Below are 16,957 nucleotides of genomic sequence, written 5' to 3'. Positions count from 1 at the left end.
AGCCATCATTCATTGGCTGAATCTTGTACGACACATTTCGAGGTGTTTTCATAAGAGTTCGAACATCTATTGATAAATCAGAATGACCATAGAAAGAAAGAATTTTCAACAATGCATTTACGTTTCTGTGTGGCACATTATTTTGTACAGTCCAGTAGCGTAATTGGTCCGCTAAACTCATATCGACACTATTTGGAATGTCATAATTAGTTTCGACGAAGGACTCATTACTAGAGTCACTTGACGAATATTGGTGAACTTCGAAACGTATGGGACTTTCCGCTTCCGCTATACGATTTGTCCCAATATCATCAGCATCGTCCGTGTGAATACAGACATTGCTTTGAGTTATAGGAGTATCAAAATCCGTGGAAGAAACTGATAACTGATCGTTATTGTGTATCTCATTGGCAATTGAATAATTGAGTGGACTGACACGATCGATGTGGCAATTACGAGATAAAGGTGTTGTATCTGATGTAACCCGAGAAGCAGATGGCTGATTGTGATCTGTCATGTACCGTGCGATTTGTGCATTGAGCAATTGGTTTTTTCTACGTTTAGATAACGAGGAAATATCTTTTGACATTTTTGAAAACAGTAAAAAATTCTTAGTAAAACTATTACGTTTACTACTACTTTTACTACAATAAAAAATACTTGATATCATAAATTTAAACTTATAATGGATAAAAAGGTAGTGGAGGTGTATATAATATTGAGGATATTAAGTTCAATTACAGTTGGAAAATCTGTAAGATTAAGAGAAATAAAAAATGATAATAGTTTCAAATATCAACAGTTTTCTCTGTAATTTGCCTTTAGTTACACTACTATTATGACAATAATAGAAAGCATTTATTGGTATTATTACACAGTAAAAAACATTTTGTATTTGTGTTAAAATTTTCCTGTGTAGAAAGTTTAGTGTTAAATATCTGACGCAGTTGTATGTTAATTTAACATATCGTTGTTGTGTTACTTAACTTTTCTATGTTAAATTAATATTAACCATTTTTAAGAGTTAAAATAACACAATTTATGTGTAAGTGCGTTAATTCTTGGTGATATATTTTATATGTTAAAGTGAACAGATAAATTGTGTTATCTTCCTTTTTATAACAGTTAAGCGGAGAGCACAGATTTTTGCATAACGCATAATGCGTAGGCATAAGAAAATTGATTGGTCTATTTCCTTATGCACATGTATATGGACCAATCAATTTTCTTATGCTTACGCATTATGCGTTATGTAAAAGTCTGTGCTCCCCGCTTTACTATGTGTTAAATTGACATAATTCTTATGTTATTCATCATAAAAAGATCGTCGTCTTCTATTTTCTGGTTCCCGCTAAACGCGATGTTCTTGTGTTATGTTATGGCTACTGCGCACGGAATACGGATACCAGTGAAGCAAAGTGAAGCTCGTGCTTGCCATAAACACAGAGACGCTCGGTCTATCCGCGTGGTAATGTGCGTAGCAAGCGCAGGCCTGTTACGTTACTCACGTGCTAAGAGTGTCGCTTGGCATTATACTTTTATAGAAAGTGAAGAAAAGTGAAATACCGAGTGTGTTGGAATAATATTATAATGTAAGTATTTACCTCTGTGAAGTTAGCACCCCATCTTTCAAAAAATCATTTTTTTCTTCAAGTTCTGAATGCACCCCGAAGAGTTCTAGAGTTCCTTAATTGTTAATATTAGAAATAGTTCCGGCGAATAAAGCTAAAAGAACCGTTGATGAATCTTGGGGGTGCTAACTTCACAAAATGAAATCACTAAATCAGCGATAACAATAAAAGTATTAAAAATATTTAATTTTGCCATTAGGATTTCTTTTAGAACTTTTGAGGTGCTACCCAGAACTCTCAACAGAACTCCCAGAACTTAAAAAAAAAATTTTTTTATTTTACTCAAAAACGGAATATATCGAGACCTTTTTATATATCGATCGTAGCGCTTCGAACATTAATAGTTTTTGGTAGAACTCGTGAGGTGCTACCCAGAACTCAGATGAAAACGCCCGGTTTACAAAAAAAAATTTTTTGATTGTACGAAAAATCGCGAGAACTTTTTATATATCGGTCGTAGCGCCTCGAACATTAATAGTTTTTGGTAGAACTCGTGAGGTGCTACCCAGAACTCAGATAAAAACGCCCGGTTTACGAAAAAAAATTTTATTCTTCGAAACTTAGAAATTTTTCTGATTTAATCACTAGGTTTATACTATAATAAAGTATTCTTTAATGAAAACACCTTGGTTAATTCTAATGCCGGCGGTAATATAGTAACTGTCAAGCTCCATAACTAAAAAAGTAACCTCATTAAAGAATACTTTATTATAGTATAAACCTAGTGATTTAATCAGAAAATTTTCTAAGTTCCAGAGGATAAAATTTTTTTCGTAAACCGGGCGTTTTTATCTGAGTTCTAGGTAGCACCTCACGAGTTCTACCAAAAACTATTAATGTTCGAGGCGCTACGACCGATATATAAAAAGTTCTCGCGATTTTTCACATGTCGAGTCGAAAAATTTCTAAGTTCCAAAGGATAAAATTTTTTTTTCGTAAACCGGGCAATTTTATCAGAGTTCTGGGTAGCACCTCACGAGTTCTACCAAAAACTATTAATGTTCGAGGCGCTACGACCGATATATAAAAAGTTCTCGCGATTTTTCGTACAATCAAAAAATTTTTTTTCGTAAACCGGGCGTTTTTATCTGAGGTCTGGGTAGCACCTCACGAGTTCTACCAAAAACTATTAATGTTCGAAGCGCTACGATCGATATATAAAAAGTTCTCGATATATTCCGTTTTTGAGTAAAATAAAAAAAAATTTTTTTAAGTTCTGGGAATTCTGTTGAGAGTTCTGGGTAGCACCTCAAAAGTTCTAAAAGAAATCCTAATGGCAAAATTAAATATTTTTAATACTTTTATTGTTATCGCTGATTTAGTGATTTCATTTTGTGAAGTTAGCACCCCCAAGATTCATCAACGGTTCTTTTAGCTTTATTCGCCGGAACTATTTCTAATATTAACAATTAAGGAACTCTAGAACTCTTCGGGGTGCATTCAGAACTTGAAGAAAAAAATGATTTTTTGAAAGATGGGGTGCTAACTTCACAGAGGTCATTTTTAAAATGTATTTCCAAGATTTTTGGATACTCCTGAATTGGTAAGTAATGTTACCGTGATTAATTCCCGTTTTTCCTAATTAATTCTTATTTTTTCTAATTTATTTTTGTGCAAAATTTTTCATAGTTTATATATTTTATATTTTAACTATATTTTTTAGCTTGCTTGGAATTTATAAAACGTATTCCTTTAATTTTTAAAGCTATCCGATTTAAGAAATATATATATATATATATATATATTTAGATTGATGTAGAATTTAATCTACTTTTCCCTGAAGTCGAAAAAGATAAATTTTGCAAAATATATGTAGAATATGTCCCTGCTATTTTAACAGTATATGAAACTGAAAAGAACAATATTTCTCTTGGTACGTTTATTTCTTCATTAAAATTACGTATTAATGCTGTTAATTAGTTTTAATATGTTCAATCTTTGGTATAATCTTTAATATGTTTCAATCTTTTATCTTTAAGAATGGAGTCGTATTACTAAATCATTTATTGCCTTGACACTATTATATAGTAATAACTACCACCAACAGCAAGAGGGAAAAAGTAGGCTACAAGAGATAAAGCAAACAATATTGTTAGAAAATTGATTGTTTTTGTACAGGTATGTATATTTAAATGTTAAAATTATATTTTAATATTATTGACACAATAATGACGCAATATAATATTTATTATTTCTTTCATTTTCCAGAACGGAACACCCTTACATTCGAATGAGAACGTTAATCAACCAAGACTTATCCTAGTCGGTCCTAATAAAATTGCACCGGAACAATGTTTTCTTGAAATAGACAAGAAATTTATTTTATTACCAACAAATGATATAATTAAGTCAATTGATTACCTTTTTAAAGCTCACTATGCTTTTCATGTGGAATTTGAGAATGATCTTAAGAATTTTTGTATTTTTCTAAGACCTTATTTTTACAAAATTCCAAGTAGGTGTACAAGCAAATTGATTGAAGTACACACGAAACTTGAGGCCGCAAAAAAAACAAGTTATCATCTTCTTGAAAGTATTATTCAAAAATTTATTATAAGAAGAGTATTTTTATGTTAATTTTTTACATATTATGTTTGTTATTTTTTTACATATTTGCTTTATGTTAAATTAACACGAAAATTTGAGTGGATAAATTTTGATATGTGAAATGTGTTAAATATTTAACACAAAATTTTTTACTGTGTATAATATTTGTTTTACAATCTATAATGGTTTATGCAAATGCGACTAGCTTCTAACTTTGGCTATTTGGAAGCCACAAAAAATACAAGGTTAGATAATAATGCAGGGTAATAACTATACTATAATAGACTTGAGCTAATCTGTTTACGAATGTGGAACCAACAACGAAATGACACAGAGACAATAGTTTTTATGTCTATTTGCTTAATTATTACTACACACGTACCTGATTAATAACGCGAACTTCTGTAAATTGTCCTTTATAATTGTAAATTATTGATATATATGTCATCAACGTCTTTCACTTTTTGGTGTGAAATCATCCACAATATATATATCACCAGAAAGATTGTTTCTCATACAGCAAGCGCGGAGGATCTGTGAAAAAATTATCAGGATTATTAAATTTATTTGCTAAGATGTAACTATTTAAGTTAGAAAATTGACAATGAGAAACATGTAGATGCCAGACGGCAAACGGTTTTGCAGCTACTAAGGGCCAGTTTCACAAGTGTCGGTTAACTTTTAATCTTAGATTAACTCACTCTTCGTCTCCTTCTAACGTCCCCCTTAGAAAGAGACGAAGAGTGAGTTAATCTAAGGTTAAAAGTTAACCGACACTTGTGAAACTGAGCCTAAGAGCGTAAGCCGTACACGGACGTGGACTCATATGTACGTGTGTATCTTCTCCACATGTTTAGTGTGGCTGCAAACGTCTGCCGTCTCAGCATATATATGCTGAGAAATAAAAAGTATGCATTTTTAATATGACTCGAATTATAAATGTGGTCAAATTGAGGTTATGTGATTATGTATGCGCTACCTGAACGCATTAAATCTCACAAAATTGCGAAAAATATTATAATTAATTCCCATAACGTTTTCTCTATGTTAAAAAAAAAACGATTATATGAGTGTGTACGGGAACGAGGGTTGTGACTGGACATAGGTCTGTGCTTCTGATAATTACAGTGAAATTACTCACTTTGATGTTGTTACGGTCGATCGCCACTTTGTTTTATTGCGATTACACGCTTTCAGGCTCGGTAGACTTCCGGATGCCTTGTGTAACTTCCTTCTTCTTCCTCAGCTTTATCGTACTTCCGCTGTGCGATAACGTTGTTGTCGACGACGAATTTTTACGAAGTCGCGCGCTAGTATTCGGATCTGGATAGCACTCACTGGGATGTGAATTATCGAAGGATAATAACTTGTTAATGCCGTATTTATAACAAATAACAAGTATAATTAATTTATTTTCACGAATTACAACGGATTACGGCTGCCACGCCCCGATTGCATCACTTTCCGTTTTTTACAATAATCGTGAAAATAATGTTTAATTCCGGCTTAATATTTTTTTCCGGATGTTGACTAGCTTACAAGCCCGCGGATAACGTACGCGCCCGGATACTTATTTTCTCGTCGGATGTTGAACGATTTGTACACGATGTTTCGGTGACACGATGTTAACCCGGCGATGGTTGAGAAAGGAAAGACCTCGTTTCCCTCCAAAATCTCGCCAACCTTAACTTTCGCGATTGCGCGGCGCGCGGATAGTAATATCACCACGCGCTAGGAAGTTTTGTGATGCGCTACGAGCGCGGGTCATTCAAATCACTCTATTATTATGCAGTTTCTATGTTTTATTCTGAAAATGCGCAAATTGTTTATTATCGCTGTTATCGACTTACTATTAATTTTATCATGTTTCTAGACTCTAAATTCCGGATGATAAATTATAAAATGTTTAATTTTATTAATATTAATGATTTTGCGTATTTAGCGCTACGACGTCAATAATATATTTTAATTAACTACGAAACTGCGTAATAATGCTCACACACTCTGTTTCTCAATTATTCTATAGCTGGAATTAAACATAATTAAGTTAATTATTAATTATAAATTATGTATTTTGTAAATTATAATTTTTGCCTTAAGGCGAACTAAAAAGCAGGCCTCTGCACAATATTAAATAACCTATTTCAAACAAAATATATATATTTAAAAACAATTGAAAATTTATGATGAAAAGCGCAGACCATTATTAGCTCTAGCAAAATAAAACGATGCAGGGTTTAAGAGCCCGGGCACATAGAAAAACGTGAGCAGTAAGCAAATCAACAGTCTTATATTGTATATGTTATTCCGTTACACCCCATTAATATTACCAGAATATTACTAGTTATACTAACATTGATACAAGCGTGTTACGTAACAATTACACAATTTTTGTTACATAACTGTAACGCCAAAAAGATGTATAACAGTTATATTACCTGCATATAACAAATGTTAAATTGCATGTTACTTTCATGTTATGTAGCCCTTATATATCACAAGAATAACATTGTGATATTACATGTAACTTCCATGTCATATTGCCGTTATAAAATGTGTTCACTGGGAAGCTTATTGCAAAATTTGCGATCAATCATTGAGAAGTCATCTTGCGGATCTCCAAAGACATGCACGTTCGAAAAAACACCGAGAGAATTCTGCAGTGTTGAACAGGACAAAATATAAATCTTTGATGAGCCATGGTAACAGCCATTGAGATTGATTCCATTTCGTAATTAATAGACGCTTCCAAATTGCAATAAATATTTTATATTGTTTTAAATATACAATTTTTCAGTCAGGACTTTTTAAAATATATTGTTCAATTTTTTTTAATTCGATTTTGCAGAAACACAATGAACTATAGTGCAGAATTCTTGTATATTCATATGATTTATCTTTTATTATTTGAAGGATATCAGGCTACAATAACTGCAGAGAAGAAAATCGTGGATATAAAGCTAGCATTATATATAACAATGCACTCATCTATTCGCTCAGTAGATCATCTAGGCGAGCTTCTATCAACCTTAGGAAAAGGAAGCAATCTCGAGAATCTACGATTACATAGGACGAAATGCTCAAATGTGATAAAGCACGTGATTGCACCCGTTCTTTTCAAAGATTTGGTCAAAGCCATTGGGAAAAAAGGGTACTCGATTATTATCGATGAAAGCACCGATGTTTCAGTCACAAAGTACCTGTGCATGTGCATTAAATACTTCGATACCACAGAAAACCGCATGCTCACTGATTTTTTGGGCATACTAGAAGTAGAACGAGCAACGGCCATCGATTTACATAAGAGTATTGTCGAGTATTTGCAACGAATTGGAATCCCGTTGAAAAATATGGTAGCCATAGGCACGGATGGAGCAAGTAACCTGTGTGGGCGCAATCATTCAGTTTATACTCTACTAAAATGCGATGTACCAAACCTGCAACTCATGAGATGTACTTGCCATTCGCTGCATCTCTGTTCGTCGAAGGCGAGTGAAGAACTTCCGGGTTCTTTAGACTTTCTAGTGAGAGAAGTATTCAATTGGTTCAGCATCAGTCCGCTGCGCAAAATAAATTATAAGAAAACGTTTGATTTGATCAACTCCGGTAACGATGCTCAGAAATTTCGACAGATGATTCAACTTTCGCGAACAAGATGGCTCGCATTTTACAACGTTGTGAAACGGTTATTGGAGCAGTGGGTGGAGTTGAAAACCCATTTCCGTATAGCTTGCGACGCTGAAAAGTGCTATACTGCACGAACGATCCGCGATATGCTCGAGAATGACTGCAACAGATTGTACCTAGTATTTTTGAAGCCCATTTTGTCTGAAGTGCAGCACCTAAATACATCGTTTCAGAGCGAAAAAATCGACGTTGGAAGTTTGTATGTATAGATTTCTCTCGTATTTTTGTCGTTCGCTGGACAAATTTTGAAGCCAACTTTCTTGAGAGCCGCGCATAATAAGTCTCTCGTACAACAAGTAATTGATGCAGTTGGTAACGACCTGGCCTTCTTGCCGGTTGCAGAAGTGGATTTCGGACAAGAATTCAGGAAGGAATTCCAAGGATCCCAAATCTCTGCGGAAAGAAAATCTCAGATACAGCAGAGGTGTTTTAATTTTCTGAAAAGATTTTTGACAGAAATGGCGCAGAGGCTTCCAACAAATTTTGAAATCTTCAAGAAAATCGAGCTATTGAGTCCAAGCCGATGCACATTGCAAGTTCGAATTAAGTTCGAGGAGCTTCCCTTGCAGGATTTCTTTGATTCTGACTGTGATGTCTCTCTGTACAAGAGCCAATGGGAAAAACTCAGTTTCGTCGATTGGAACGCTCATTATAAAGGAGATGTTCCAACCAATATTTTAGTCTTTTGGCCTGATGTGTATAAATACACCGATGCTTGTGGCCGATTCATTTTCCGAGAACTGGCAGAAGTGGTGTTAAAAATGCTCACAATTCCTACGAGTAACGCTGTGGTCGAACGAGCTTTCTCAGCACTCACTCTGATAAAAACACGGATTCGGAATAAACTGAGTACTTCGATGCTGCAATCTCTTCTCACAATCCGGATGCATTTTCAAGCGCACGAGAAGTGTTGCAAAATGTTTCAACCCTCAACGGAAATGATCGATCGTTTTAAATCAAGTTTCATGTATGAGTCAAAAACCGGAACGTCCGGACCTAGCTGCGCGAATTCCGATAGCGAAGAAAATGAAAACGAGAGTCTTCATGAAATGATTGATATTATCTCGGATATGTTGTAAATAGCAAAAAGTCTGATGGCTTCTGCCCATAGGACGCGGAAACGCTTGCCGCGCGGCAAGAAGAGACGCGGTAGCCAATAATGAACTTTTGGTTCTTACGGAAAAGCGAAACGTTGATTGGCTACCGCATCGCTTCTTGCCGCGCGGTAAGCGTTTCCGCGTCCCGTGTACAGGAATCATGAGACGAAGCTGAAGTCTGAAACATAAAGAAGCTTAGTTTGAAACACAAAGAAGACTGTGATGAGTTAAAACTTGATAGTTTTTATACGTTAAAAAATTTTCCTTTTTGTTTGTATAGGTTTGGTGTACTTATTGGCCCATATTATTCTCAACTCTCTTTTGTCGATAAAAGCGCGCATTTATATCTGAAATGCTATAGTTCATGTTACGTATACTATATCATCTCAGAAATAAAAGCGCGCTTTTATCGCTAAAAGAGAGTTGAGAATATGGACCATTATATATACATTAATACTATTACTTAATAACTATTTTTTTAAAATAATATGTATATTAGTCTAGATTTAATGATCGATGTTTTTTTCAACCTCGCCCGTCCCTATCATGGTGGAAGTAATAACCCTGGTAAAAATTACCGTTAGAAACGGATAGAACGTGCATTCTATCCGTTTCTGACTGTTTTACTATGCGTTTCTTTCCCTGCAATTACGGATAGAAGCAGATGAAAAGTGTTGCAGATTCTATAAGACTGTGTACGCAAATACGGTGAGGAAGGCTAACTGCATCTAACTGATTCCTAACGGAACGGAACTTCTATCTGAACCTATGCGCAGACGAATTATGAATCCTATTCGTTTTTATACGTAGTCAATTTTGAATGTCTATCCGCATCTAATTGCAAAACCAGGCAGGATATCTATCTGCATTTGCATGCAATTATGATTTGCCCGCTCTATCCGTTTCTAACTGCAAATGCATTTTATTCATTTCTTATTACTGCAAATACATGTACAGGGTGTATCAAGACGATACAGAGCGGTACGGCGGGTTGCCCATTCGAGCAGGCGCGCATGGTCGTTCACAATTGCGTTGACTTCGGTGCATCACTTATAATCACTCGCATATCTTTTTTACAATAAAATGAACTTTTTAGCGCCCGAAGTTGCAATACAATTGTGACGGATTTCCGTAGCAGTAACGTTAAAACAGAAGTCGAGATGACAATACAGGTTATAAAATAAATTTTATTAAGAAAACGAAAGACATCTTCTCTCTTACGAAAAAAGCTCGTACCATAGACCATCATAATCATTATATATTATAATTTTATTACTTAAATTATTTTTTGCACACAATGTTTATGCACAGGAAAAAAGTCAGCAATTAGCATATGTGTGCAAATTTAAATTATAAGTCGGCTAATAAATTTCATTCAATGTAAGTTTAAATAATGGCAGAAATCATCATTAACAAATCTTACAATATTTATTTTGTTTAATTAATAAATAATTTATCATTAAATTGATAATCAATTTAATATATCAATACTAATGAGCATTATATAATTCTTTATATAAATGATGCTGCTGCATCTTAAAAATCTTAATCTTAATCTCATAAACAAGAGGTTTATTAGTATAAAATATACATTTTAAATATGATGCTAATGAATAGTTTATATAAGGCAAATTATCATAATATTTAATGAATACTTTTCAGTAATAAATTTCTTGTAAATTTATATGAGATTCAGTAGCATTATTTACATAAAAATGCTTATTAGCATCAGTATATTGAATTAATTATTAATGTTAATAATGAAATATTAATATTCTGAAATAAATGTTGTTAGACATAAGATCCGCTGATAATCGTTTTTATCGTTATAAATAACGATGGAAACGGTTATCAGCGGATCTTGTGCCTAATAACATTTATTTCAGATTATTTATATATATATATATATATATATATATATATATATATCGTATATATATAATTTATATTAATTTTTGTATGAAATATTTCGTTCCGTGCAAAATAAAATAATTGAAATAATAAAATAATAATGTATAATAACTATGATCGACTATGATCCAGCTTTCTTGGTAAGAGAAAAATAAGGCATCCCTCGTTTGTCACGTTTACTTTATAAAATGTATTTTCATACCTTGTCACTTTGGCTTCTGTTTTAACCGATCAATGTTGAAGTCTATTAAAATTGAATGTTTTGCATAATTTAAGTGAATGTCTCGTATGTCTGATGGAAATTTGTCGAAAGCGCAGAGATTAAACAAATCATCAGTAATCAGTAATATAAATATTAAGATATAAACTCGTTTCTACAAGGTGGCAGTGTCTCAAACCTGATCTCGTATGTAACCCCATACAAAAAAATCCACAGGTGTTAGAGGTCAGGAGAGCGTGGGGGCCATTCATGCAGAGTGCTATGGATGCCTATCCATCTGTTAGGAAATCTTTGATTTAGTATATTACGAGCGAGAAGGGATGTATGAGCAGGATGGCCATCTTGTTGAAAGATAATATTTGGTAATACAGCCAATGGAACATCTTCTAATAAATTAGGTAATGTTTCCTCCAGGAAAGCGGAATAAACTTCTGCTGTGACGTTAATATTTTCCGGAAAGAAATACGGCCCGATAACTTGATTATCTAAAATTCCCATCCAGACATTAATATGGAATTGGCCCTGGATGTGTGTTTTTTTTCGGCAATGAGGATTTTTCTCCGCATAATGATGTTCATTATGTCTGTTTATGTCTGATAATGGAGCGTATTAATTGTTATTAATTTTTTATTAACCATTTATTCTCTCGCGGTCGATAGCAAAGAAGGATTCTCTCCAAATTTTTAGGGAATTACGTTCTTGTGATAACAAAACAATTCAGCAAGTATCTACGACAAGACGCGGTTTCCTTTAATTGTTATTATATTTTTATTAATAATTTATTCTGCAGCGACCGATAGCAAAGAACGATTCTCTCGTCTTGTCGCAAATACTTGCTGAATCGTTTTGTTATCGCAAGAACGTGATTCGCTAAAAATTTGGAGAAAATCGCTCTTTGCTGTCGACCGCTAGAGAATAAATGGTTAATAAAAAATTAATAACAATTAATACGCTCCATTATCAGACATAAACAGACATAATGAACATCATTATGCGGAGGAAAATCCTCATTGCCGAAAGGAAACACACATCCAGGGCCAATTCCATATTAATGTCTGGATGGGAATTTTAGATAATCAAGTTATCGGGCCGTATTTCTTTCCGGAAAATATTAACGTCACAGCAGAAGTTTATTCCGCTTTCCTGGAGGAAACATTACCTAATTTATTAGAAGATGTTCCATTGGCTGTATTACCAAATATTATCTTTCAACAAGATGGCCATCCTGCTCATACATCCCTTCTCGCTCGTAATATACTAAATCAAAGATTTCCTAACAGATGGATAGGCATCCATAGCACTCTGCATGAATGGCCCCCACGCTCTCCTGACCTCTAACACCTATGGATTTTTTTGTATGGGGTTACATACGAGATCAGGTTTATGAGACACTGCGACCTTGTAGAAACGAGTTTATATCTTAATATTTATATTACTGATTACTGATGATTTTTGTTTAATCTCTGCGCTTTCGACAAATTTCCATCAGACATACGAGACATTCACTTAAATTATGCGAAACATTCAATTTTAATAGACTTCAACATTGATCGGTTAAAACAGAAGCCAAAGTGACAAGGTATGAAAATACATTTTATAAAGTAAACGTGACAAACGAGGGATGCCTTATTTTTCTCTTACCAAGAAAGCTGGATCATAGTCGATCATAGTTATTATACATTATTATTTTATTATTTCAATTATTTTATTTTGCACGGAACGAAATATTTCATACAAAAATTAATATAAATTATATATATACGATATATATATATATATATATATATATATATATATAAATAATCTGAAATAAATGTTATTAGGCACAAGATCCGCTGATAACCGTTTCCATCGTTATTTATAACGATAAAAACGATTATCAGCGGATCTTATGTCTAACAACATTTATTTCAGAATATTAATATTTCATCATTAACATTAATAATTAATTCAATATACTGATGCTAATAAGCATCTTTATGTAAATAATGCTACTGAATCTCATATAAATCTACAAGAAATTTATTACTGAAAAGTATTCATTAAATATTATGATAATTTGCCTTATATAAACTATTCATTAGCATCATATTTAAAATGTATATTTTATACTAATAAACCTCTTGTTTATGAGATTAAGATTAAGATTTTTAAGATGCAGCAGCATCATTTATATCAAGAATTATATAATGCTTATTAGTATTGATATATTAAATTGATTATCAATTTAATGATAAATTATTTATTAATTAAACAAAATGAATATTGTAAGATTTGTTAATGGTAATTTCTGCCATTATTTAAACTTACATTGAATGAAATTTATTAGCCGACTTATAATTTAAATTTGCACACATATGCTAATTGCTGACTTTTGTCCTGTGCATAAACATTGTGTGCAAAAAATAATGTAAGTAATGAAATTATAATATATAATGATTATGATGGTCTATGGTACGAGCTTTTTTCGTAAGAGAGAAGATGTCTTTCGTTTTCTTAATAAAATTTATTTCATAACCTGTATTGTCATCTCGACTTCTGTTTTAACGTTTTTACGTTTTTACTGCTACGGAAATCCGTCACAATTGTATTGCAACTTCGGGCGCTAAAAAGTTCATTTTATTGTAAAAAAGATATGCGAGTGATTATAGGTGATGCACCGAAGTCAACGCAATTGTGAACGACCATGCGCGCCTGCTCGAATGGGCAACCCGCCGTACCGCTCTGTATCGTCTTGATACACCCTGTACATTGTGGGAGGTTTGTAGTTATTAGGTAGATTCTACCTTTAAACGCCAGGAGAAGGGATTCCTTTAGTTACGACACTGTAATTTTTCTGGTTGTCGCCTGACAGAACGCCTGCTTATATATTATGGCTGGTTGTATTTTAAATGTGAGAAACGCTTTCCATCATGCGCCGCCTAGCGGCGTCGTCGCGAAGATGCAGATGGATGCGGTATCCGCAATTACGGATAGATACCGTCAGCATTTGATGCGTACAGAATGCGGACAGAAACATACAGGATTCGTATCCGTAGTTGCAGACAAATTCCTATAGGTCGACATTGCGTACAGATGCAGATGGATGCGGTATCCGCAATTACGGATAGATACCGTCAGCATCTGATGCGTACAGAATGCGGACAAAAACAGACAGGATTCGCATCCGTAGTTGCAGACAAATTCCTATAAGTCGACATTGCGTACAGATGCAGATGGATGCGGTATCCGCAATTACGGATAGATACCGTCAGCATTTGATGCGTACAGAATGCGGACAGAAACATACAGGATTCGTATCCGTAGTTGCAGACAAATTCCTATAGGTCGACATTGCGTACAGATGCAGATGGATGCGGTATCCGCAATTACGGATAGATACCGTCAGCATCTGATGCGTACAGACTGCGGATAGAAACAGACAGGATTCGTATCCGTAGTTGCAGATAAATTCCTGTAGGTCGACATTGCGTACAGATGCAGATGGATGCGGTATCCGCAATTACGGATAGATACCGTCAGCATCTGATGCGTACAGAATGCGGACAAAAACAGACAGGATTCGCATCCGTAGTTGCAGACAAATTCCTATAAGTCGACATTGCGTACAGATGCAGATGGATGCGGTATCCGCAATTACGGATAGATACCGTCAGCATCTGATGCGTACAGAATGCGGACAGAAACAGACAGGATTCGTATTCGTAGCTGCAAACAAATTCTTGTAGGTCGACATTGCGTACAGATGCAGATGGATGCGGTATCCGCAATTACGGATAGATACCGTCAGCATCTGATGCGTACAGAATGCGGACAGAAACAGACAAGTTTTTCTATTGCAAAAGCTTATAGATGCTGTATGCCGATAGATTTCCATTAGATACAGTTATACGTCGTTACATTAGGTCTGTTCTTTGCAGCTGAACTGGCTGCACTAGTTCAGAGTTTATCTTTTTTACACCACATTGGAAGGAAAAGGATGAACTCTGAACTAGTGCAGCCAGTTCAGCTGTAAAGAACAGACCAATTTTCTGTCTGTATTTGCAGATACAATAGTGCTGCTTACAGAAACGGATAGAGCTAGACAAGCTTGCAGTTACAGCGGATAGGATTCCGTTACATACCATCAGAAATTCTATCTGTTTCTAACTGTTTCTAACGGTAATTTTTACCAGGGAAGGTGTGCTTATGCGCACGTTTCTTGCAATATCCAATCACAGAACGTGACAAAAGTCCGCCATGTTTTTTTAATTTTGGTAGGAGATTCAAATTGTGTAATTATTTAGAATATGTTTAAATGTCATTATGAAAGTAAAAAATGTAATTGTCACTTGAATCGCCATTAAATCTCCCAGATAGCCAAGCGAGATTTAGCATATCGAGTAAACTGATGTACTGCACGTATTATTGTAAACTTGCCGACAATTTGCTGTCATCGGAATCTAACGTGGAATTGAGTTAGCATCAGGAGAGCAAATAGACTTCATGAATTTATGAAATTGTAAGAGCATGCATGAGGAATAATAAACTCGTCACCTTGACAGCAAATTGACGGCACGCCATGAGCTTGCATTTCATACATAGCATCATGACGGCAACGTGACGGTAAAATGACGACACTTATGATATCAAACGTTGTACACAAGAAGTAGAGTATCTATTGAATATTGATGAAGTTTCTAAACTACATCTTGATGTCGACAATTTGTCAATATCATAAGATTATTCTTCATGGGCGACAATTTGTCGGCAAGCATGGATGAAGCTAAGGGCTTCACACCTTAGCAGAAAAGCAGAAAGCAGAAAAGCAGAACCCAATCAGAACTCTCACCCCATAGTAGGCAATATGTATTGGTATATACTACTACATACTGCTTACTATGAGTGAGAGTTCTGATTGGATTCTGCTTTTCTGCTTTCTGCTTTTCTGCTAAGGTGTGAAGCCGCCCTAAAAGACTCCATAGACGCGGCAACGCCGTGCGGCAGAGTGCGTTAACCAATCAGAAGACTGCCGCAAGTCGCCTGCGTTAATCTGCGGCAAAATTAAAATTTGTTGATTGGTCAACGCACTCTGCTGCACGTCGTTGCCGCGTCTATGGAGTCTTACATTAGCATTAGCTTTATGCTGCGTTCCCACTATACGCGTCGTGACGCGACGCACGACGCGTATAGTGAGAACTCAGCCTAATTTCCCGACGCTTGACACACCCATGTAAAGGCGCCTGTGGCTCCAGCGTCAGCTGCGCAACAATCTTCTGCGCAGCTCGACGCTCGCATGTAACTGCACCTTAATCCTTCTATCTTGGATGAAGCGCCCGCGGGAGAATAAGAGAAGAACGATAAGACTCTTTGGCAAAGAAGACAGTAAAATAAGAGACGAGTTTGTGTCCTGATGAGACGAGGAATTGATACGATGTATATAAGAACTTCAATGTGTGTGCGCCGAACGGATACACGAGGTGAGCGTTTGTCTTTTATTGAATGTAATAACAATGGCCCGATAATTAACTACTTGACCCCCCTTATGGAAAAATACACTCAACGTCTTAAAGTTGGGTGTGATTTCGGACCGCCAATTGAAGATTAACCAATCAAAGATGTTGAAATGATGGTTAACTTTCATTGGCGGTCCGAAATCACACCCAATTTTAAGACGTTGAGTGTATTTTTCCATAAGGGCCGTGGCACGTGTGCAGGCTTTGGAGAAGTATTATCTTAAAAGAATATTAATTATTGTTATTATTATAATTAATACATACCCTGCTGCAAATCTCCTTTGTCTTTATAAACATGAGGTTTGTCAAAGCGGTAGTGTACGGATTTCTTAAAGAAACATTACTTCGAACATATATAATTTAGCATGT

General features: G+C 35.0%; 2 protein-coding genes across 3 annotated transcripts in view; one reads left to right on the top strand and one right to left on the bottom strand.

Annotated features, from left to right (window-relative positions):
- The window catches only part of LOC139783588 (uncharacterized), a 12,135-nt gene extending 6,327 nt beyond the window's left edge, over window positions 1-5,808 (bottom strand). The window contains exons 1-3 of one of the 2 annotated variants that reach the window (XM_071722747.1): window positions 5,320-5,808; window positions 4,561-4,712; window positions 1-752 (exon numbers count right to left, since the gene is read on the bottom strand). The exon at window positions 1-752 is cut by the window's left edge and continues 1,668 nt beyond it. In XM_071722747.1, the coding sequence (XP_071578848.1) occupies window positions 1-670 (670 nt within the window). In that variant the 5' untranslated portion in view covers window positions 671-752; window positions 4,561-4,712; window positions 5,320-5,808. The remainder of the gene's footprint in view (window positions 753-4,560; window positions 4,713-5,319) is intronic. The other variant, XM_071722748.1, reaches the window with a different exon arrangement.
- Window positions 5,809-6,406: 598 nt separating this feature from the next.
- LOC139783583 (general transcription factor II-I repeat domain-containing protein 2B-like) lies at window positions 6,407-8,944 on the top strand. The gene is made up of 4 exons (XM_071722741.1): window positions 6,407-6,413; window positions 6,749-6,880; window positions 7,092-7,984; window positions 8,075-8,944. Exons 1-4 carry the CDS (start codon window positions 6,407-6,409, stop codon window positions 8,942-8,944), a joined length of 1,902 nt encoding a protein of 633 aa, XP_071578842.1.
- Window positions 8,945-16,957: the final 8,013 nt, after the last annotated feature.

Source organism: Temnothorax nylanderi, unplaced genomic scaffold (genome assembly GCF_030848795.1).
Source record: "Temnothorax nylanderi isolate EJ_2023f unplaced genomic scaffold, tnyl_v1.0 TNYL_tig0518_pilon, whole genome shotgun sequence".
NCBI lineage: Eukaryota > Metazoa > Arthropoda > Insecta > Hymenoptera > Formicidae > Temnothorax > Temnothorax nylanderi.
The sequence above is the reverse complement of the archived record's forward strand: the minus strand, read 5'-3'. Positions and strand labels throughout refer to the sequence as shown.

Excerpts from the sequence above, each read along its gene's own strand:
- LOC139783583 (XM_071722741.1), top strand. Across the intron at positions 6,881-7,091 it reads TAAATCTTTGATGAGCCATG|GATATCAGGCTACAATAACT; the intron begins GTAACAGCCATT and ends TATTATTTGAAG. Across the intron at positions 7,985-8,074 it reads ACTGCAACAGATTGTACCTA|ATTTCTCTCGTATTTTTGTC; the intron begins GTATTTTTGAAG and ends TTGTATGTATAG.